The sequence below is a fragment of the Pterocles gutturalis genome, unplaced genomic scaffold (assembly GCF_000699245.1).
Source record: "Pterocles gutturalis isolate BGI_N339 unplaced genomic scaffold, ASM69924v1 scaffold13595, whole genome shotgun sequence".
Lineage (NCBI taxonomy): Eukaryota > Metazoa > Chordata > Aves > Pterocliformes > Pteroclidae > Pterocles > Pterocles gutturalis.
Genome location: NW_010140994.1, coordinates 25,541 through 45,855, shown reverse-complemented (window position 1 = coordinate 45,855; position 20,315 = coordinate 25,541). Strand labels below are relative to the sequence as shown.

The 20,315-nt window shown below is 41.6% G+C and overlaps 1 protein-coding gene across 1 annotated transcript in view; it reads left to right on the top strand.

Moving 5' to 3' along the window:
• Nucleotides 1-20,315, top strand: part of LOC104469394 (integrin alpha-9-like) — a gene marked incomplete at its 3' end in the record, with an annotated part of 86,670 nt that overhangs the window by 45,528 nt on the left and 20,827 nt on the right. The window contains exons 7-9 of the mRNA XM_010083875.1: nucleotides 15,023-15,109; nucleotides 16,523-16,602; nucleotides 20,093-20,182. Of these exons, the coding sequence (XP_010082177.1) occupies nucleotides 15,023-15,109; nucleotides 16,523-16,602; nucleotides 20,093-20,182 (257 nt within the window). The remainder of the gene's footprint in view (nucleotides 1-15,022; nucleotides 15,110-16,522; nucleotides 16,603-20,092; nucleotides 20,183-20,315) is intronic.

Below are 20,315 nucleotides of genomic sequence, written 5' to 3'. Positions count from 1 at the left end.
TGGTGGGAAAGCTCTCAGGAGAGCCTTGATGCCTTCTAGAAAACTAGGTAAGGCAGGCTTCCTCCTCCTGGACCAGCTGATGGTCAGAGATGTAACCTTCGGGCCCCAAATCTGTTTTTTTTCAGAGAGGGAGCTTCCCGTGGCATTTCATCAAGACCAGAGTCATGGAGCAAGGCGGGGAGGAAGAGGGAGAAGCGTTTCAGTTGACTCCACTGCAGGCTCTGGGGGGGAGCGGGTGGCCCTCCTCTCAGGGCTATCTCAGCGGCCCCCCTGCCCCAGCAGGCTGCAGGGGTTGTCGAGCCAGGCGCGTTCCCAGCCGGCAGCACTTTCACAGCCTGCCTTTGGGAAGAGGCCAGAACTGCGCTTGACTTTTGGCTGTAACCATCTGCAGAGTAGTAACGCCGCGATTTCCACTTAGCAAGGGAAAAAAGGAGGAGCACCCTAAAAAGCTGCTTTATAAAGTGGAGTGGCACCTCCTAAAGTAAAGCCTTACATGTGAACTGCTAAGCTTCTGTTTTAAATATATATATATATATATAACCTGTTTCAATATCCCGGTGCAGTAGGTAATGGATTATACCTTTGCATTTCAGCAGTGTCCCTAGGTTATGTAGGATTTATCATGTCATCAGTTCTTTCTGTGGAAGAAGCCGTGATGTGCCTTGTGCTTGAATTTCTGAAAGAGAAAAACCAAAACTCCCAAACCTTTGTGTGTTTGCAAAAGGCATTTCCTGGGGTTTCAGATTTGGCTTTGGTTGTTGGGAATTGTAGGTTGAGCTAAGGTTTATTAATTCCAGGAAAATACCCAGTGACAAACTCATTATTATTGTTATTACCTTAATATTACTCTTTACACTTGAAAATTACCACCAGAGAAGAAGGAAGGTGGGGGGAAGGCTTGATTTTATTGTTTGTGTTTCCTCATCCAGTTTGGGTTTAATTTTATTTTTTGATTTGTGAGGTTTTCCATTTGCTTTTTCATTGAACTGTGTAGTTGATCCTATTTGAATTTATTTCCTGAACTCGTTATTAATTTAAACTTTTTATTGTAACGCTAAGAGTGAATAGCTGTGTTGCACTATTTAGTATAATTGATGCCTAACACACAGAAGGTTGTCTTACGGTAAATGTGGGCATATATTATCCATGCTTTCAGAAATACCACTATGAAATTGAAGTTGATTAATTTATTTGATTTCTGCTGCTTAATTTTTTTTCTGCTTTTAATTTTAAGAGAAGCGTGTTTTGAAGATGTGTTATTGTTATTCTGGAATAATTACGTGTATAACCCATGGGTAATCTGTAAACCAATTCCTCTTAATATTGCCATGCAACTGTGATTTAGTAGAGTGAGATACATGTGTGTGAGCACATATATACACACATCTACATGTGAAGTGAGATGAAGGAAAGCTTACCCCAGAGCCCTTTCTCCTCCCAATGGCTTCCCTGTCTCTGATTTTTCCCTGGGTTGTTGGAGAGCGTGGACTCATGCACATGAGAATGCACTGGTGTTATTAAGATTATCTCAATATTCCTATGCACAGATCATGAGGGGATAATAAAGGTAAAAAGATAGGTGTTCATCCACAATCTTTTTTTGAAGTAAGGGTGTAATCAAATGCAATGCACTGCTGACAGATTACAATAGCGTACATAGTTTGGATATACATGTAATGGTATGAAGAATACAGGAACATGCCAGTGTATAATTCTGGACATGCTTTTTTTGGACTCTCAAGACTTAATTTTCTTTTGTGGATAACTGCTTTGTGTATGGACAGGCACTTAATCCCACAAAGTTTCTCCAGTTTATAGAGAAAAGTTTTTTAGGCATAGTACAATCTAAATTACTGCTGAATTTAGCTGAATGTGTCAGAGGTATTTTGTGTAATAGCTTTTATGGTTGCTTTTTAAATATATCACTGTGGAATCAGAAACCTGATTTTCCCTTAGTCTTTATTTTCCTCAGGCTTATACTGTGTTTTTCTATGTGGAACCTGAAGAACATAGAATCATGGAATCATAGAATAGTTTGGGTTGGAAGGGACCTTTTGCAGGTTTCTTTTTTAAAATGAGACTTGTCATCAAGGGATGCAGAGAGCAAACAAATGTATGTCATGTTCAACTGTTTCTAAGTGTCTCTCTTGCAAGGAGTGGTCTGTGTTGAATTTCCTATCCCAGTTGGCTCACAATCCGGTGGGTGTCTACTCATGGGCCTGCCTGCTTGGCAGAATCATTGGACCAGACCAGTAAAGGTACAAATTCTAAAATAAGGTGCAAGTACGTGGGGAAGATGGAGTTTGGATTAGATTTAGTCCCAAGTTGCCAGCTTTGTATTGGACTGCATTAACATCTCAGAGACTGTTCCTGATGCTGTGGCACTTGCAGCCAGCACTGGGATCCCACTGGAGAGCAGGGTCCAGACCAGTGCTCCAAACAGAGAGGAGGTTGCTGAGTCCCTTTCCCATTTGCCTTATGGTTGGTGGTGGTTCAGCTGGCCGGCTTGCTTCCTGTTGTTTTCTTCCGGTTTCCTCACTGTCCTGTGGTTGGATGCAAAAGGCTGTTGCCTGCATCATGCCAGTAAATGACACTGTGCCTTTAGAATGGAAAGCTCTACATCTTGTTGAGTAATTTGGAATACCGTATTTCATTTACAGCAGTGGCTACCTAAAACAGTAGCTGGGGAAGGCATTTAGTAAATCAGCTGAGTGGATTTAGGAGGGGGTGATGATTTTTTTTCTACTATCCTGCTGTCTATGGTAGGAAGCAAACAAAAGAAAGGGGTGCTTCATACCACGTGTGGTCTGAAAAATGAGAATATAGAATCATAGAATCATAGAATCATTAAGGTTGGAAAAGACCTCAAGGATCATCAAGTCCAACCCAACACCACCTAACTCACTAAACCATGTCCCTAAGCACCGCATCTACACATTTCTTGAACACCTCCAGGGATGGTGAGTCAACCACTTCCCTGGGCAGCCTGTTCCAATGCCTGATCACTCTTTCAGTGAAGAAATTTTTCCTAATATCCAGGCTAAACCTTCCCTGGTGCAACTTGAGGCCACTTCCTCTTGTCCTATCACTTGTTACTTTAGAGAAGAGGCCAGCACCCACCTCACTGCACCCTCCTTTCGGGTAGTTGTAGAGAGTGATAAGGTCTCCTCTCAGCCTCCTCTTCTCTAAACTAAACAACATATGAAATGATCTGTGTGATTAGCATCCGTGTTAGAAGTGGTGATTGCCATCCTTTCCAATATCGAGATAGAAAACTCATGCAAAAGTAAGTGGCATGTATAAAAATCTTCTGAAAAGACCCCACAAATGTGAGCGTCACCTGCATGTGCTTGCCTCCTCAACTATAATACCTACTGATGGTAAGTTATTGCCATCAGTAATTACTGTGGGGTACAAAATACCTTCTGTAAAGTGTCTGTGTTCGGGTCATTTGCAGCGTGTGTGTTACTGATTTTGGCTCTAGGAAATGGTTTCTTTTGCTTGGCTGCAAGTACACAGTTACCTTTTTATTTTGCCTTGTGCCTTGCTAGTGAATAAGTCAATGCATGTGTGCATGGATGTGTGAGTGCGTGTATGAAAGAAAGCAGATGGATTTGTTCAAAAAATGGTACAGTATGAATAGTTTGAAAATACAAATACTTTTGATGACACCGAGTCAACTCAGGGGTCCTGTATGTCCCTAGTCCTTCTCCAGCTAAGGCAGAGCAGTCTTTTTTGGTTTTTTTTTTTTTTCTTCCCAGAAATAAGCATTCGGGGGAATTGATGGAATAGTCAGAAATTCTGAAAGTTGAATGATGTTTCCAGTTGTGTCAGCTCTTTGATTCAAGAGAAAAAAAAAAAAAAGTCTTAGCTTTATTATTAGCCCCGAAATTCTGAAAGTTGAATGATGTTTCCAGTTGTGTCAGCTCTTTTTTTCAAGAAAAAAAAAAAAAAAAAGTCTTAGCTTTATTATTACCCCCTTTGTTTTTTATATTTATTTTTTTTTTTTTAGTGCAGCAGCCATGGATTTATCTGCGTGTATTTGCAGGGCAAGGAGTATAGAAATAGGAGCAACTTATATTTTGAAATATCTGTGAGGCCAGGTATCTGTGAAGGTACCTGACACAGTGTGATATCTTACCAGCTCCAATACAATCATGACATCCTTCTCCCATTTCTTATCTGAACTGCCTATGGAGAAGAAATCAGGTTATGGTTGTGAGTGGAGCCAAAGGGTTAATCCCAGTTTGAAACCAGTAGATACTTTTGTCTGTCTGCTTCAGCTGGAAAATAGCATGAGCAGTAGACCTCAAATGAAGTTTGATGTTAGCTTTTTTTTCTTTCTTTTTCTTTTTTCCCTAGGGACTGTACTTAGTTTTGAAATGCTGCATGCAAAGAAGAGCAAGAGCAAAGGGGCCTGTTTATTGTTTTAACCAGAGACTTCCAAGCAAAGAATTCTTTCTCTTTCTATTCCAAGCAATAATTACATTTTTCCACTATAGAAAGTACTTCTTATGTGAAAGGCACTTGTGTCTTAGTAGAAGTTATGAGCCTGATTCTTTAGTGAGGATTACAAAGGACAGGAAAAAACTGGATCACTGGAACAGCTTTTATTTGGTTTTATTAAACATGAGTTCATACAGGCTTAGAAAGGTAGTAATTTCTTGGTAATGATAGACATGAATTATATTAAAACTATTCATCAGGTAGGTCCAACTTGTGAAACTGTCTTGTATTCCAAAATTAATGCTTCACTACTTTGCATTCTTAGTAGCTTTATAATTGCAGAGTGACAGTTACTGCCCTATCCTACAAGCAGACAGCCCTTTTGTCCTTGCTTTTCTTGGCTCTCTAAAGAGGTGAAGTGACACAGCAAACAAGAAAGACCACTTCTGAGAGACAGCTGATCATAATACAGTCTGAAATGAAATTGTCTTGCTTAGAAGTACCTTGTCATTGCTTTGCATCCTTTAAAAGAAGGAAAGACAAAAGAGACGGTCAATTTGCAAGTGAGAGAAATGAAAAAGGGATCCAAGCGCAAGTGGGGCTCCCTGCCCCAACCTGCTCAAGACAAGTTTTGCTTAAATACTGCAAGGGACAGATTTCATCTGAATCCTTCCCATGAAAAGAATGCTCTTCCTTTTTTGGTCGAAAATTAATGAACTGATTTTGGGGCTGGTACTGACCTTCCTCTGACATTTCCAGGATTGTTCTTCCATGGAAGCAGGCAAATCCCATCCCAAAGCCACCCCCAGCCCAAGATGAGTTTTCAAAGCAAGGAGGAGCGTTGGCAGAAAGTGGTTGTGGGAAGCTCTCAAGGCCTTGTCTACTCCTCCAAAGCCTCAGGTAGCAAAATGCCCAGAAAATGGCGTGACAAGAGGCTTCCTTGGGAAGTTTCTAGTGCCTGTAGTCGAGGTAGCTGCTGGCCTCCTCCTTGCAGCCTTTCAGCTCAGGTGGTTCCTCCTCAATGGGATTTAGGAAGTATTAGGGGCTTGTGGAGATGGGAGGGAAAAGGCAGCTTGAGCTTTCTGGCGCTGGAAAAACATTTGGTTTGGGTTGTATTCAGGAGTTAGAGAGGCCTTCAGGAGCCTGAGGTTATCCTGACTGGCCCAGCAGCCCCCTGCACTGAGCAAAGAGGCACCAGTGCCAAGCCTGAGCTAAAGCAGGTTCCCTGGGGCATGGAGGTAGCTGCAGGGGCCAGAGCCCCAGCATGTGTTCCCAGACTGATGGTGTCAGCAATGATGTCACTTCTCAGATGCTAATTGCTGCTGCAGGGGGCGGGGGAGGGATGGCCTCAGACACGTGAACTTGTCATTACAAGCCAGATTCCAAAAAATACATATTTGTTCTGCTGAGAACTGTTTTCCTTTGTGACTGCCTTTGTGGAAAGATATAAAAGCACGAATAAGACTCTCATCTGTATTCCAAACTTTTCTGAGACATAGGAAAGACATCAGAGGGAAAGGCTGGTGTCTCCAGACGTTGCTCACCTGGACAACTCCACTGGGGGCACTGGTCATCCATCCACCACTGTAAAACAGGCTACCATCCTGTACTTGGGGGACAGTCTAGCAGTTTATCCTAAATAACAAGCTTTACGTGACTTGGTTATACAGCACACTGTGCCCAAATTTAGAGAGCGTTCTTTATGGTACTAATTACACCCAGGTCATGCCCAAGGGTGCTCCAGTGGATGGGCGTTGTGGGCAGGTGGAAGTCTGACTTGTGTAGTACAGTGAAAGCTGATGTAAGTCTAACTGGTCTGTTAAAAATTAGAGTTAGTGTGGCACCAAATCCCTCTTTATAACTTCACTTTCACCACCTGCCCTGCAGGTCCCTTAAAAGACAGCGAAACCACATTTGGTTTTGTTGACTGCTTTTTAAACTTTTTTGGGGGATTAATCACCTACGTGAGCTGAGCGAACAATTTATGATGCTTCTTCAGCTTCTGAGATGGTGTGCTTTAAAAATCTGCTGCACTAGCTTTTTGCCAGTTAAGACAAGTGTTTATGGGAGAGAAAGAGAAAAACTGAAAATGTTGGGAATACACAATAAATAGAAAAGGTTTTGTCTTTCTCTCCCTTTTTACTCAAGGATTTGCTGTGTCGACTGGGATCAGTGAGCTCATGATCTATAAATAGGTTCCATCCAGGGCAGAGAGGGAAGAGGCAGGAGGCTCTGATTAATTATATAGAAATAGTTGTTCTTACAAAATAAACAGCAAATCCAAGATGTTTGAAGCTAGGCTTGTTGGGCTGGGGGTGGGGTGTGCCTACAGCTTTTACTAGTGAGATCATGGAATAGGACAGGAAATCTCTCCCTAATGCCAAAGAAAACTTTTTTTTTCCCCCCTAGTTCTTTTTATGAAACAACTGTTGATGTTCCCCAAGCCCCTTTCAAGCTTATTTTCTGATAATGAATCAAAAGATCAATTCATTATCAGGTTACAGGTCCAAGCACTGCACTCCCCCAGATCTTTATATGCACATTGGCTGCATGCACGTCAGCATACTCAGGTTTGTGGTTTTGCTCACTTATGTAAGTGCAGGAATGATAAGGGTCTTCACCGGTGAAACAACAATTTGTGGAGTTGCAGAATTAATGATGTGCAATATTTGCATTTGCTCATTTGGTTTGTTAAGGGAATATCTGTGTGTTGAAAAGTAAATTAAAAATTTCAGTCCTTGTGACACCTTTGAAACAGACCTTTGCAGTGCACAAGCAAAATCTTTTGATTGCATTGTATAATTTGATTGGATATCCAATATTCTTCAATCATTGTGTTCAAGAGGTTAGATAGATGCTAGTTTCATGATGATGTCTAGATGAGCAAGTCCATATTAAGTCTATATCTCCCTCTCCATAATAGTTTTCCGAGCAGGTGATGATTAACAATTATTTCATATTATAGTTGCTATTGCTACTGATTTATCATTGACTTGTCCTTTGTGTTATTCACATTGCTACTTGCATTCCACCTGTGTTTGGAAATTATTTACAACAGAAGAAACCCGTGAAGCTCAGGCAACAGAGCTGTTCTGTTAAAAGAGTAAAGCCATCTTAATTTCTTTCCATCATGAACATCTTTTTCCTCCTTACGTGTGTTTCTGTCGCACTTTGCTTTGGCAAGTGGAGAATTGCATGCAGATGAGTTTTTGAACACAAAGGTGTTTCCTTGAAGCTGCTGAGTAAACTGTGTGTCAAAAAATTGTAATAAAACTCATGAGATTTTTGGTCTGAAAACAGAATTTCCCTGAAATGCACATGAGAATTTTTCCTGGATTTTTGATTGCTTTTAAAGCCAGTGGCCACCTGTGCCAGACCGCTGCAGTCCATCTCTAAAGCTACTATCAGCAATAGGATTTTTTTTTTTTCCCAGGCCACGTTGTGTGCTCACAGCTCATGAGAGGACTCATGGCCTTGCCAGGTGGCGCAGCGCCACCACCTTGTGCCACCGCCACCACCTGGGAAACTGGCCCCTGGGAGCTGGGCGTCGATGGCAGTGGGTGTTTGAATGCTTTGTGCGTTTGTAACTTCTGAAACAGATAAACAAAAAAAGGAAAACCCGACCCCAAACCTGCTGGCTCAGTTTGTGTAATACTGAGATTTCCAAATGTGAGCAAGTTGCTGATGCCTTCAGCGTTGGCTGTGGGCTGAAGGAGTTGGGGAATGCCTGTGCCTGGCAGGGTCCAGCCCAGAAACACGGAGGAAATATTAACTGTCTGTGCAGCTAACAGAGAGTTCTGCTGACAAAGAGACAAAGCAGGCATCAGGCTGCTAGTTGGACAAATAAAACCGAGGCCCAAAGGGCTTTCAGGGCTGATAATCAGAGCAATTTTTAAGAGGTACCTGAGATAGATCAGACCCACCATTTCAGTCATTTCAGGTGATTTTTTGCTTGAGTTGTTGTACGTCTTTTCCTCATTGTGTTCTTGCAGTTTTGAAATACCCAGCAAAGCCCCATTTTGGAGGAAAGCATGGTATCTGTGGAATTTTGTGTTAGAAAACCTGAGCTGTTGTATGCACAAGAAGGGGCCTCCAAGATTAAATTACTCTGAGCTGCACTTGCTCTCAGTCATAGGGAAGTTCAGCCCAAGCCAGTCTTTTTGTCTGAAAAAAAAATACCCAAGCTTTCAGGAGCTCAGGGGATCCCTAATTGCTCTACATGTGGGTAACTATGAACCACATTCTTTGGTGACCTCAGTTGCTGTGGAAAGAAAGTACATCAGTATGCCCAGGGAGTAGCTGTTAAATGAATTGACAAATCTTCATATCCTGAAAGCCTCCGTGAAGGCATCAAGAGGATTATGAGGCAAGGAGAGATAAGGGTAGGAGCAAAACAAGAATTATTGTCTCAAAACCCTAAGGAAACCCACAAGTTGTTGTGAATGAAGGGCGTAGACAAGATTATGAAGAGTGATTTGAAGAAGCCACCTCAAATATCATCAAAGAGGTGAGCCTTTATTTTATGTTCCTGACGTTGGATGTGTCTGTGCTATCTGGCTTTGCTAGCTAAATGTGTTGGAAGCAGATTACCAGCTGTGAGCAGACATATTCAGTGATATCTCCCAGAAGTAAGAAGCTCTTAAGATTCATTTCATATCTGTATAATTGTCCTGTTGGGTAGAGCAAAGCATCCAGATGTTCATCTAAACTCTCGGGAAAGTCTCCCTCTTCACCAAGAGTACAAATTGGAATTACTGAGGTATAAGTATGTATTTTAAGTTAGGGTCCATATGAGAATAAAAGACTGTACAAATTTAGCAAAACTGGGTTTTGTTTTGGTTTTTTTTTTGGTTTTTTTTTTTTTTTTTGCCTGAATGAAGCCTCTACCTTTGATGCAGGTCAGAGAACCTACATTTCCAAATAACCAGTGGGGAGAGTTAGTTGTGAAGTCTATATACTGGAGAATATGTAGTAGATGGATGCATAGTATCTAGCTTTTGAGACTTAGCATAGCGTGGTCAGTGCAAGTAGCCCCCCTTTGTGATATTTTCATAGTGTATTTGTTTTAGGACTTCTGGGATGAAGATACTGTTTGTGGTCCCCTGTGGTGTCAAGTGCAGACAGGCCTTATAGAGCAAGAAAACCAATAAGAACAAGAAAAGCAGTAACAAGAGTGTGTGCTCTGGCAACAAGTGCAGGGTTCCTCAGTATTCAATCTTGTCATTCTTCTTTTGTACCCTTTGGAAAATGTGCAGCAGCATAAAAAAAACTAACAAGTTAAATAAATTCTCAACTTCTTCAAAACAAGAGTGTTCTGCCAACATATTATCAAGGCTTCCAGGACATTTTCTCCTCTGTTCCAGAGCATATGTGCTAGTAGCCAGGATTTATAGGGGAGACTTTTTTCCATCTAAGCAGCAACAACAAAGCTTTGAGTATAGCTAAGGAAAGAGAAATATAAACTGCTGGTAAATACACTTTCTAACAAGTTGGGGGGTTTTCCCTTCCAAAAAATTTTACAGATTATCTTAACAATTCTGCAATGAAGATCTTTTCAGTGCCTTTCATTAATGATTTTAATCCATTAAAAAACAACAGCTAATCAGAAGAGTATTTAAAAGGGTGAGGTCAACTCTTGCACAGAGTGTTCAGAGCAGTACAGAATTTACCCTAAGTTCAGAAATTAATGTAACTTTCTCTTGACTATCCTGGTATGATTTTATTAAAAAAAAAAAAAATCAGAGCCATGTCTGGCACATCATTTTGCAAGTTGGGTATTGTTCTGTTGCATCTCCCTGTTGACATTTCAGATCTAGTATCTACTAGTAGCTTGTGTGCTTAGAAAAGCAGACAGCTGACAGCCTGTAAATAAGTGTTAGGGTAGTTGAATTCACACCTTCTCTGTGACAGCGGTGGTTGAGTGCAAAATAGCACAAGTGACCTATACTTTTGTATTTGTTTGCTTTGCTGAGAGTCATAATTTGGTAGAAGCATTGTCAGATAGATAAAAGCCTGATACTGGAGATTGTTGAAAGGGAGTTAACAGGCTGGGGGAGATTACTTAAGGAGATGCTTGAGGCAAAGAGCCTGCAATCAATTGTGGGTGGGGATAAGCGGTGGGAGCAAGTTGAGGAAGCATGATGATGACTCTGGGTTGGGGCCAACATCAGTTCAGAGGAGTTGCTCTGCCATTGGGGAAGAAATGAATGATCCTAAGGGTGGGAAAAATAAAAACAGAATACGATTCTATGAACTGCCAGATCAGGTTCTGGAAGGTTGGAGGGTTTTGGCTGGACAAAAATGAGGCAGAGGAGGGTTATGGTGTATTGGCTGATCAATAAGTCATCACATACAAACTACGCGAGACTCCCTTGGGGGAAAAAAAAAATGCAATCTGATTAGAAAACAGTTCGTAAAGGTGAAGCTGAGGAAGTTTCAATATCCTTTTTTGGGCTGTGCCATTTCACGTATGGTGGCTGGTTTTGGTCATCTGCGTTCAAGAAGAGGGAACTCAATTAGGAGCAATATGTTGTGTTGGTATATCAACATGAAAAGTCTTCCCAGAGGCAGAGTCTCTGACCTGTGACTGTGTTTTATCCAGAGCCAGGAAACCTTTCTTCCACCAACAATTCTCTCTTACTGTTTTCTAAAGGCCTGCTCTTTTCCTTCTTTTTAAGTCTTAGATTTGGCAGCTAACCAACTTGGAAAAGGACCCTTCAAGGTCAAAGTGAACAATATTTAAGAAATCTTCTAAAAATGTTTGTTTCAGGAGGAAGGGGGACAAACGGCAGCTGGGTTTGGTTCTAATAAGGGGCCTTTTCCAGGATCATACCTTAAGTAATCTGGTTTTGTGCTTCAGCTGGCACTGGTCCCACCTTTGTACCATGAGAACATTGGGCCCATCAAATACTATAATGGAAAGACAGACTTTTTAAATGCCAAAGTACATGCGGTGAACGACTTATTTGGTATGACCTGTTCTAGTGCTGACAAGCTATTTTCTTAGTGATAACTTACCTCACGTGGCCTGAAAACCATGTGGTTCTCTTGCAGTCCAGTTACAATCTCTGTGAAAGGAAAAGAGCAAAATCTGGGGTAGTTCCATACGTTAGATCCCCAGATAGCTAGGTGAAGCCAGCAAAAGGATATAGTCTTGAGTTATTCCGGGGTAAGATAATGGTCCCATAATCCAGCATCCCATCTGTGTGGTTAACTTGCTTTACTTTCTCCTGGTTAGGTGTCTGAGTTGTTTTGGGCAGTAAGGATTTGATTGCACATAATGTATGAATCAGGGACATGAATATGAGGAGATGCTGCTCCGAGGCACATCCCGCGTTGCCAGCCTGTAGTCAGATATACTCAGCTCCCATGTTCAGCACCTGCCTGCTTCTGCTGAGACAGTTTCTGGCCAAAGACACCAATGGAGGAGACAGCTAGTGTCCCTCAGTGAAGACTGCGTGGTGCTTGAGGCGAATATCTGAAACAGCAGAGAGATGGGGAAGAACTAAGGAAGAACATGAGCATTGCTGAAATTTCTCAAGTCTTAAATTTAGAAAATAATAACATTGCCAGGTTGTTGCTTCTATACACTATGTTAATATGATCATTACCAGCTTCCTACATTACTTAGTTGAAACCACACATTAATATTAACACTTACATCCAAAAATAAGGCCATTTTGTTACATCTCTGCTCATACACCCAATTACATGCCCCAGGGGTTGTGCTTGGCAGCATTATGCTACAGAATTTAGATTGAGTTGTTGTTTCCCCATGTGCTCCTTGTAATGGAGTTAGAACTTGACTGCATCGTTGCTCATGTTCTAGTTATCAGGAACTTTTATTTCTGCGATAAAAGATGTTGAGAAACACTGTGAGCCAGCCTAAGGTACATGTTTCTCACACTCAGGTCTGCATTTCTTATATAGTAATAGCACAGCTATTTGCTAATTAGCTCTCTGTTTATCTGATTGACTCTCCTAAGAATGTGAAATGCTGTGAAAGTTTTCCAGATAAAGCTTCACACTGGCTAGTTGTATGGGAAACGTCCAACCCCTTTGGCTATGTTTTCTAAGCAAACTAGAGAATGCTATGGAAACTCATGCCGTGAGTTGGGTTCTCAGCTGGGTTATATTGTCATAGAGAAGCATTGCACCCTAAAAGTATTACCTAACATCAGTGAGAAGTGGCTTCTAAAATTTCTGGAAGGCCTGAGTTGCACTGTTTCCCTATTTATTCTCTATTTGTTAGATAGGACAGCACCAACCCTTCAGCTTGCTGTAATAGCATGAAAAATGAATTTATTTAGTGTTTATGGAGTGTCCACATGTTACAGAGCTGAACACCGTAGGAAAGCCCATGAAGAAACAATTTTCCTTCTCTCTCCAAAACAGTGTGCTGGAAATAAAGCCTGTGAGCTGAACAGTGAGCAGTGAAGGAAAAACAAAATGTTTACACATTAGCTGAGCTTGTCCATCCTAATCGCAGAACAGGACAAGGGATCCATGGAAAAGTTTTCTGGGTAACCTGTATGATTGAGGAATGTGCAGAAGGCTGAACCAGGGTGGTGCCAGCAAACTTATTTCTGCTGTTTCCTAGCATTGAACAGTTCGACTTTGTAGCATTAATAATGTATTACTATTAAACTGGATGGTATGCTAATGAAGCCAGAGGGTCGTTCAAGTCAATTTAACTGCATCCATTAAGCTGTTGCAAGCAGCAGCATTAAAACTAGCCAACGTAACATTATCATTTCCTTAACAGACCTTTATAGAACAATGGGCATCTGCCTGCCTGCTCTTAGGGCTGCAAAGACAGGCAGCCTCCAACATGCAAAATGAAGAAGTATTGAGCTTCTTCCATTATTGAGATGAGAGTTCTTTCTGTTATCGTGTTTTTTGACATCTCTGAAGTGATATGGCCTTGAGGAGAGGAGGCAGGCTCTTGGGTCTGTCTGGTCACTCTCACCACCAGACAGCTATGTAAACAGAAACCCTTCTTGAACGAACAGAGGCTGGGGGTTGGTGAAAGAGAGTTCATAGGTTGCCACAGCAAGAGACATTTGAACAACACAGAACCAAGAAGGTTCTCAGAGGAAACAGCTGTGAAATTTTGTTTGGTTATGCAGCTGCTCAGAGTTTCTGTTCACTTGATCACTCACATAAAACTGGAGAACCTCCCGGATTGCCAAGAGGAAAAGGCAAGTGGAGGGGATGCTTCACCGTGAAGCACTTGCTGCGCTATTTTGTGTTAAATAGAGGAGAAAATCTGCCTCAGCATATGAGGATGGCAGCTTTGTATGACTGAAACTGGATATTTGATTTGCTGGGCAGTGCCATCTTTTATGTTTCTAGAAATAGACCTACTGAAGATTGCAAGGAAATAAATCCATAAAGAAGCTGAATGTGGAGGCCACTGCTCTGCCATTTGAGTAGAACTGGAGTCATGGTCACACCATCACGCATCTCTAAGCATGCATGGATTTTCTCCTTATGTTATTTTCTTTTCATGTGAAACCAGTGAAATACTGCCTGAGTCAGATAAAGGTGGCATTAGGGGTATAATTTTCTATAAATGTGCACCCTGATTTGAACCATGATTTTGAAGATAAAGGAGACCTTGCCTTTCAGATGTCACAGGAATCAGTTAAAAGTTTAAGAATGTGAATGCTGTCAGATTCATAATTAGGATAATAGTAACGTCTGTAGAGCCCTAATGCTGTGCTCAGGTCAGAATGTGAAAGGTAGAGAGGCATTTTCTGGAGATGCTTATAGCCTGAGTCCATGGTTCAGAAAGCTACTTCCACATGTGCTTGTTCTAGCTGAGAACGGTATTCATGTAAATGCTTAATTTTAAGTGCATGCTTCATTTTAAGTGCATGTTTAAGCAGAACTCATATTTTAAGTGATTTGGGAAGTGTGCATAGGGACACAGAGGCTGGCTTTCGCAAACTGTTGTAGATACCATAAACAGGTCAAATAAATCACGTATCTTGTAGCTAAGAGATTCTCAGATACATGTCTAGAATTGAGTTAATTTCCAGATTCGGATATCTAAATTTAAGCATTCATATTGTAGCCGCATAAGATCAATAACGTAACTCCAGTGATAATCTAGAGAGAAATAATAAATATTAAAAAAAATCAGAAATATAAATAAATAATAATAATCAGATAAATAATCATATAATCAGATAATGATCAGATAATCAGAGAAAGAGATGAGGGCAGTGAATGACACCAGGACCAGATTAACGTTTTCTCCAGCATCTCTGTGTGACATGGTTTGGTCACTGTTGGCAGCACAATTCTTTCTTTATCATAGTGGTACCTGGAAAAATTACCTCAGAGAACCTGGGTTCTGGACTGTTTGAAAGCTCTCTTGAGAAACAGAGGGAACAACTGATGGTCTGAGTTACCCTTTTCCTTATTCAATGAGTATTATTTTTCTGGGAGTAACAGTGCTATGGTGGGAAGTGTGTAGCTTTCTACGATACTTCATCACAATGGTATTTCTTAGTAATCCTCTTTTTATCCCCAAATCTTTCATCTCATGGTCCTTTTTATTTTCTTTCAGGAAGAGCTGGGCATTGCCTGTGAGTTGCTGGAGTCAGACTTCCTCAAGTGCAGCGTGGGATTTCCTTTCATGAGATCGAAATCTAGGGTAATGTGATATTTGCATTTGCAGAGTGATGGGCCATTCACCCCTTTGTGTCCAGGGAGCAGTTGGAAGGGCAACTGCTGTGTTAAATGTCGGTGACGGATGCTTTCTGTAGCTTTCTAACCTAGATATCCAAGCCTTTCACAGTTACGGAGGTTAGCTGTCCTCTTTCCCACCAGATAGAGCCGATGACAGTACCCTGTGCACCGCAATGCGGTGCTCTTGAAAAATGATGTAAGAGTTGCAGCTACAAAAAACTTGCATATTTCCACTGCAGAAAATTAGAAGAGGATTCTCTATGTTGCCTTACTCTGGTTTTATTTTTGTTTTCTCTCACATCACAGTGCAGCTGAATTTGTACAAATTGCAATGAAAATGTCTTAATGACTTTTTCATATTATGGTCTCCTGGTAGCTTTTAAAGAGGTTTTTGTTCAGTATAGCAGAAGATGAGTTCTCTCATAATGTTTAGAAATCCAGCTGGCTTATTTCTGTCACTAAACTGAGCTGTACAAATGACCAATCCAGACAGGTGAGAAGATGAAGAATAAATTCAGGATGACCTGAGCAAAATGAGTCTGAAATTTTTCAGAAAATTTCAGTTTCAAAAACTAATCCTTTCCATTCGAATTGACATATCCTTTGAACCAACATGATTTTTTTAGTTACATATGTTTTATTGACTGCAACATGCTCTTTTGAAACATCTTAAAATTTTTTAAATAGAATGAAAAAAATAAATACAGTAGCAAAATATTATCTGGAATGTAAGACTTTCAGTGTTGTGCTCCAGAATGACATAGTTGGCTTATCTTCATGTTTTTTTTTCAGCAAGCCATTTAAATTAGCATGAATTTGGAAATTGTTTCACTTGGCCAAAAACTGTTTTGGAGTTAGACAGAAACATTGCATGGAAAAGTTAATGTAGTGCCACAGTGGTCGTCAATGTAGATTTTCTTTTCAAAATTATCACCTGATTTTATAATTTATGATGGGATGATCTGAATGCTGCTTTAGCTAGTGCCCTTAGCTCCAAGTCTCTGTGCAGGCCAATGGTATGTATGATCTTTATTCCATCAAAAGGTCTCTTCATCAACAAGTAATATATAGACTGGTGCTGAGGTAGTTTCAGGTAGCGATCCCCTTATAGTGGAAAACTCTTCCCATGGCAGATAATGTCTTTGAATGGCAATTCTAGTAAAGGCCTTTTCACAATGAAGGAAAAATTGGACTTTCTGGGATTTGAACACAGACCAATTGCCAAGAATTAAAAGCTACTCTACAGTAGAGGAAGCTCTTTCACATCTATGAAAATACTTTTGTACAGCTAAGCCAGTAAAATATAGGTGAAGTTTCAGAATAAATGTGTTTTGAAAAAATATGCAGTGTCTCTAAATACCACTTTTTCTTTGCGCAGTATGAGTTCAGTGTGATCTTTGATACAAGCCACTTGTCTGGCCAGGAAGAAACGCTTACTTTCCTTGTCACTGCCCAAAGGTAAGGGAACTTTTGTATGTCTTGGTGACTTGGATATTCTTCATCGCATGAAGCGTACATTGCATATGCTTGACAGTTGCGTGATACTAGCTGTAGACACATGTATGTGTAGTAAATGAGATTAAATTACTGGAGCTAAAGGCATGAACTTTGAAAATGTAGAGGAGCCATGTGATGCAGCTTCCTGAATAAAGAGGTAGGATCATACTTAGGCTTTCTTCGCCAGGCAGTTGCACTTCTGAAGGAGCATTTTGTGTTCTCTCAGTCGGAAGGCCTTTGTTTTTCTGTGCCCATCCCTTTGGGCCCTGTATCAAGCTCAGCTCAGCTGTGGTTGATGATCAGCACCAGGCAGACCCATTTGTTCCAGTATTTGAATGAAATCAGCGTGCTTGGATGCAAACCAAAGAAGACAAATGCTTTCATCAGATGGTCAGGGATCTCACTGACAGTTTCCAAAGTTACATGTCTATTTTTTCCCCCCTCTGGATCTTCAGCAAGCTCTGACAGACTGCGTGAAACAGCTGAATAGGGTACTTCCCCAAGGGCACTTGGAGCAGGCACTGAAGCAGGGCAATGCCAAGTATGCGCGCAGAGGGATTTTATCTCGGGCAGAATAAAAGGTGTGACGCATGCTCTGTGCCGCCTGAGGTGATGTGCCACAAAGAAGCAGGCTTCATGGGTGATTCAGTCCCAGGCACTGTTGGGGTGTGTATGGGGACTGATGGTAGCACAGCTGCATTAACCTGGGCCGTGAACTGCTGCCCTGACGTGCTGGGGATGTGACTGGTTCCTGCTTCCACTTACTGCGTGAATGGGCCAACTTTGTATCCTCCTGTGTCAAAATCAGGATCTCCAGCCTGAATTCTCCTCCCCAATTTGATGACATCCCACCGACCAGCTGGAGATGAGAGATGAGACCTAGCAGTTGCTGAGTGACTGCTCCCAGAAGGCGTAGTCCTCCCCTGCAGTGACAGCTGTAGGTGGGAACAAGATCCTGCAGCACGTGGGGCTGGTAAATAACACTGAAAGTGAGACCTCGTGTTGGAGGGGCATGTTAGAGAAGTCTTGCATGTTAGAGAAGTTTTATTCTCCATGAGGAGAAATTAATCATGTGTTCAGATGACCCTGTGAGCTTCTAGGTCAGGGAGATGCATCAGTGTCTGCTAGGTGAATGCCAGCTGGTGCAAAGATGGGTCAGCACTGCTTTAAATTTGCCCAGCCAGGGTTTTCCAGATTGCACCTCTTATTTCCCTGCCTTGGATGGCACAGGGCTTTCCTCTGTAACCTAACTCCTCAGATTTCTGTGTGGTACCAGTGAGAGGGGTTAGTCAGTGCCTATAGATGGAGCAAAGAAATAAATAGCAGTTTGTACACACAGTGCAAGTGCTCGGAGGGGTTAAGAGAGAGTTTCTCATTTCAGAGGGATGGGTGAGAGGACAGTAGTGTTCTGAAGGATTCAGCTGAACCTCCAAAGACAACAGTGCAGGTTCCAGTCCTGATTACCCAAATTTTTGCAGTGACTTTAGACAAGTTGCTCATTTCCCTCACTGTCAAATAAGTGTAATAAAATCTTTCTACTGCAAGAATTGCAGAGAGCCCTGGGGTAAAGTCAGTGATAAGGACATGGAGGGGAAGTGTCTGTGCTGTGGCTAGACTGGAATGAGTGGGCACATTGTTTCCACACAAAACTGGAGCTAGTCTGGCAGAAATGGCTGAACACAGAGAAGATATGCCACGCTGCCATGGGCAAGTAAGTATTGCCCTTCAAGTGGTCACTTAAGCCTGTCCTTTGAAGCTGCAAATTTGGCAGCAGAAATTTTTCACTGTGAGGGTGGTGAGGCACTGGAAACTGTGGATGCCCCATCCCTGGAGGGGTTCAAGGCCAGGCTGGATGAGGCTTTGAGCAACCTGGGCTAGTGGGAGGTGTCCCTGCCCATGGCAGGGGATTGGAACTCGCTGATCTTTAAGGTCTTTTCCAACCCAAACCGTTCTATGATTCTATGATCTGTAACTAGAGACTGTTTCAGTGGTAGGATAGATCAACTGGAGAAAGGACTAAACATTATGTTATGTTTACTCTTTTTGTTTAAAAAAAACCCCACCTCAACCCCTCTTCTGTGCTTCCTGGCATGAACTATTTTTCTAGAGCTAGATTTGTTGAGCTATATTCTTCTTTTCTGACGGTACCTTTGCTCCATTTGAAACAGATAAGCACATACTCATGAACCCTATATGGAATTCTACTTGCCTATTCTGCTTGCCACCATGGTATCTCCATATTTGTGTTGGATGAGAAATGTCTCCATTTTGGACTCTTCTTTGAGCCTATTCAGAGGAAAAGCTTTTATTAAATGTTTTTTTCCTGGGACTGAAAGTTTGTGGGTTTTTCCATCTGGGCCATGGTTTTATTAGCAGACATGGCCAATGTGTCAGTTGTAGAAAGCTGAGCTATATCTATGCTTGTATGTAGCCAGCAGGCTCTGTTTTTGTAATCTGAGCAACTCATCGTCTGCATGGTATCACTTGGGATGTTACTGCCTGCTGTTGCCTCAGTGATACTGACCTCAAATAAATGGGATCATATATTTTGTTTTGCCAGTTTGATTTGTGAGTAAATCTGATTAACAAAGGCAAAAGTGAAGAAATTGGAATTATATGTAACCTGTGTTTCAAGATTGTTCTTCTGAGCTGTCATCCCCCCAAGCAGATTCACCATCAGAATTAGAATAACCTGTGTGTTAGACATGCATTTCGGGAACCTTTCCCAGACTTCATACATAAGTGTTGACACTGAAATAAACTGACTCAAAGGAGAGATGGTTGCTCACTTTTCTCTTTCCTCCTTCTGCTTTTGACCACTTGAGGCCACAGCCTTTGAAAATGTCAAGTAGAAGTGCTTTCATTTTGGCAACTAAGTACAGGTAGAGGGGCTGGAACCACTGAGAGGTTATGACTGGTTCAGTACGAGGGTCTCACCCAAAAAGCTGCTTGTAGTGGCACCAAATTAGTGCTGTGGTACAGCGCAGGTACAATGAAAGCACAGTTTCATTTACTGAGACAAGACTCTCTGTGGGGTGTGTGTATCCCTCACAAAGTGGCATACAGTCAGGGCTGGGAGAAAATGAACCCTTGTGCTGGAGTCTAAATGTCCTTATTTCTCTCCACTGTGGGTGATGGCTGCTGTAGTTTTGCATTGCTGTTTGAATTCACACCTTGCTCCAAGATAGGTTTTTTTTTTTTTTTATATGAGCCTAATCATGTCGCAGCCACAGAGGAACAGCCACAGAACACGTGCTTTATGTGTGTGCCTTCTCCAAGGTGGGATGAATAAATGTAACTCTTAATCTTTAAGAGGCTTCTTAAGGAGAGCTGACATCACTCAAATAGAGAGGTTTGGAGTACACGACGGAGAGGCGGTAGCTATGAAACCGTGTGATATATTGCAAGGGCTGTTGATTTACAGCTTGTTTATTTTTCCTTTCTGGCACAGTGGAAACCTAGAACGTACTGAATCTCTGCATGATAATACTCTAACCCTGTCGGTGCCCTTGATGCATGAAGTGGACTCATCTATCAGTGGGTAAGTACTGGTCACCAAATGAAAACAACAAAAATAATAATGATCCTAACAATAACATCTGAGTCTCTTCCAGTGAAAAACTGAATTCTTCTCTTTGTTTACATGTAGCCAGACTGTTGCTTTTTCCCCTGTT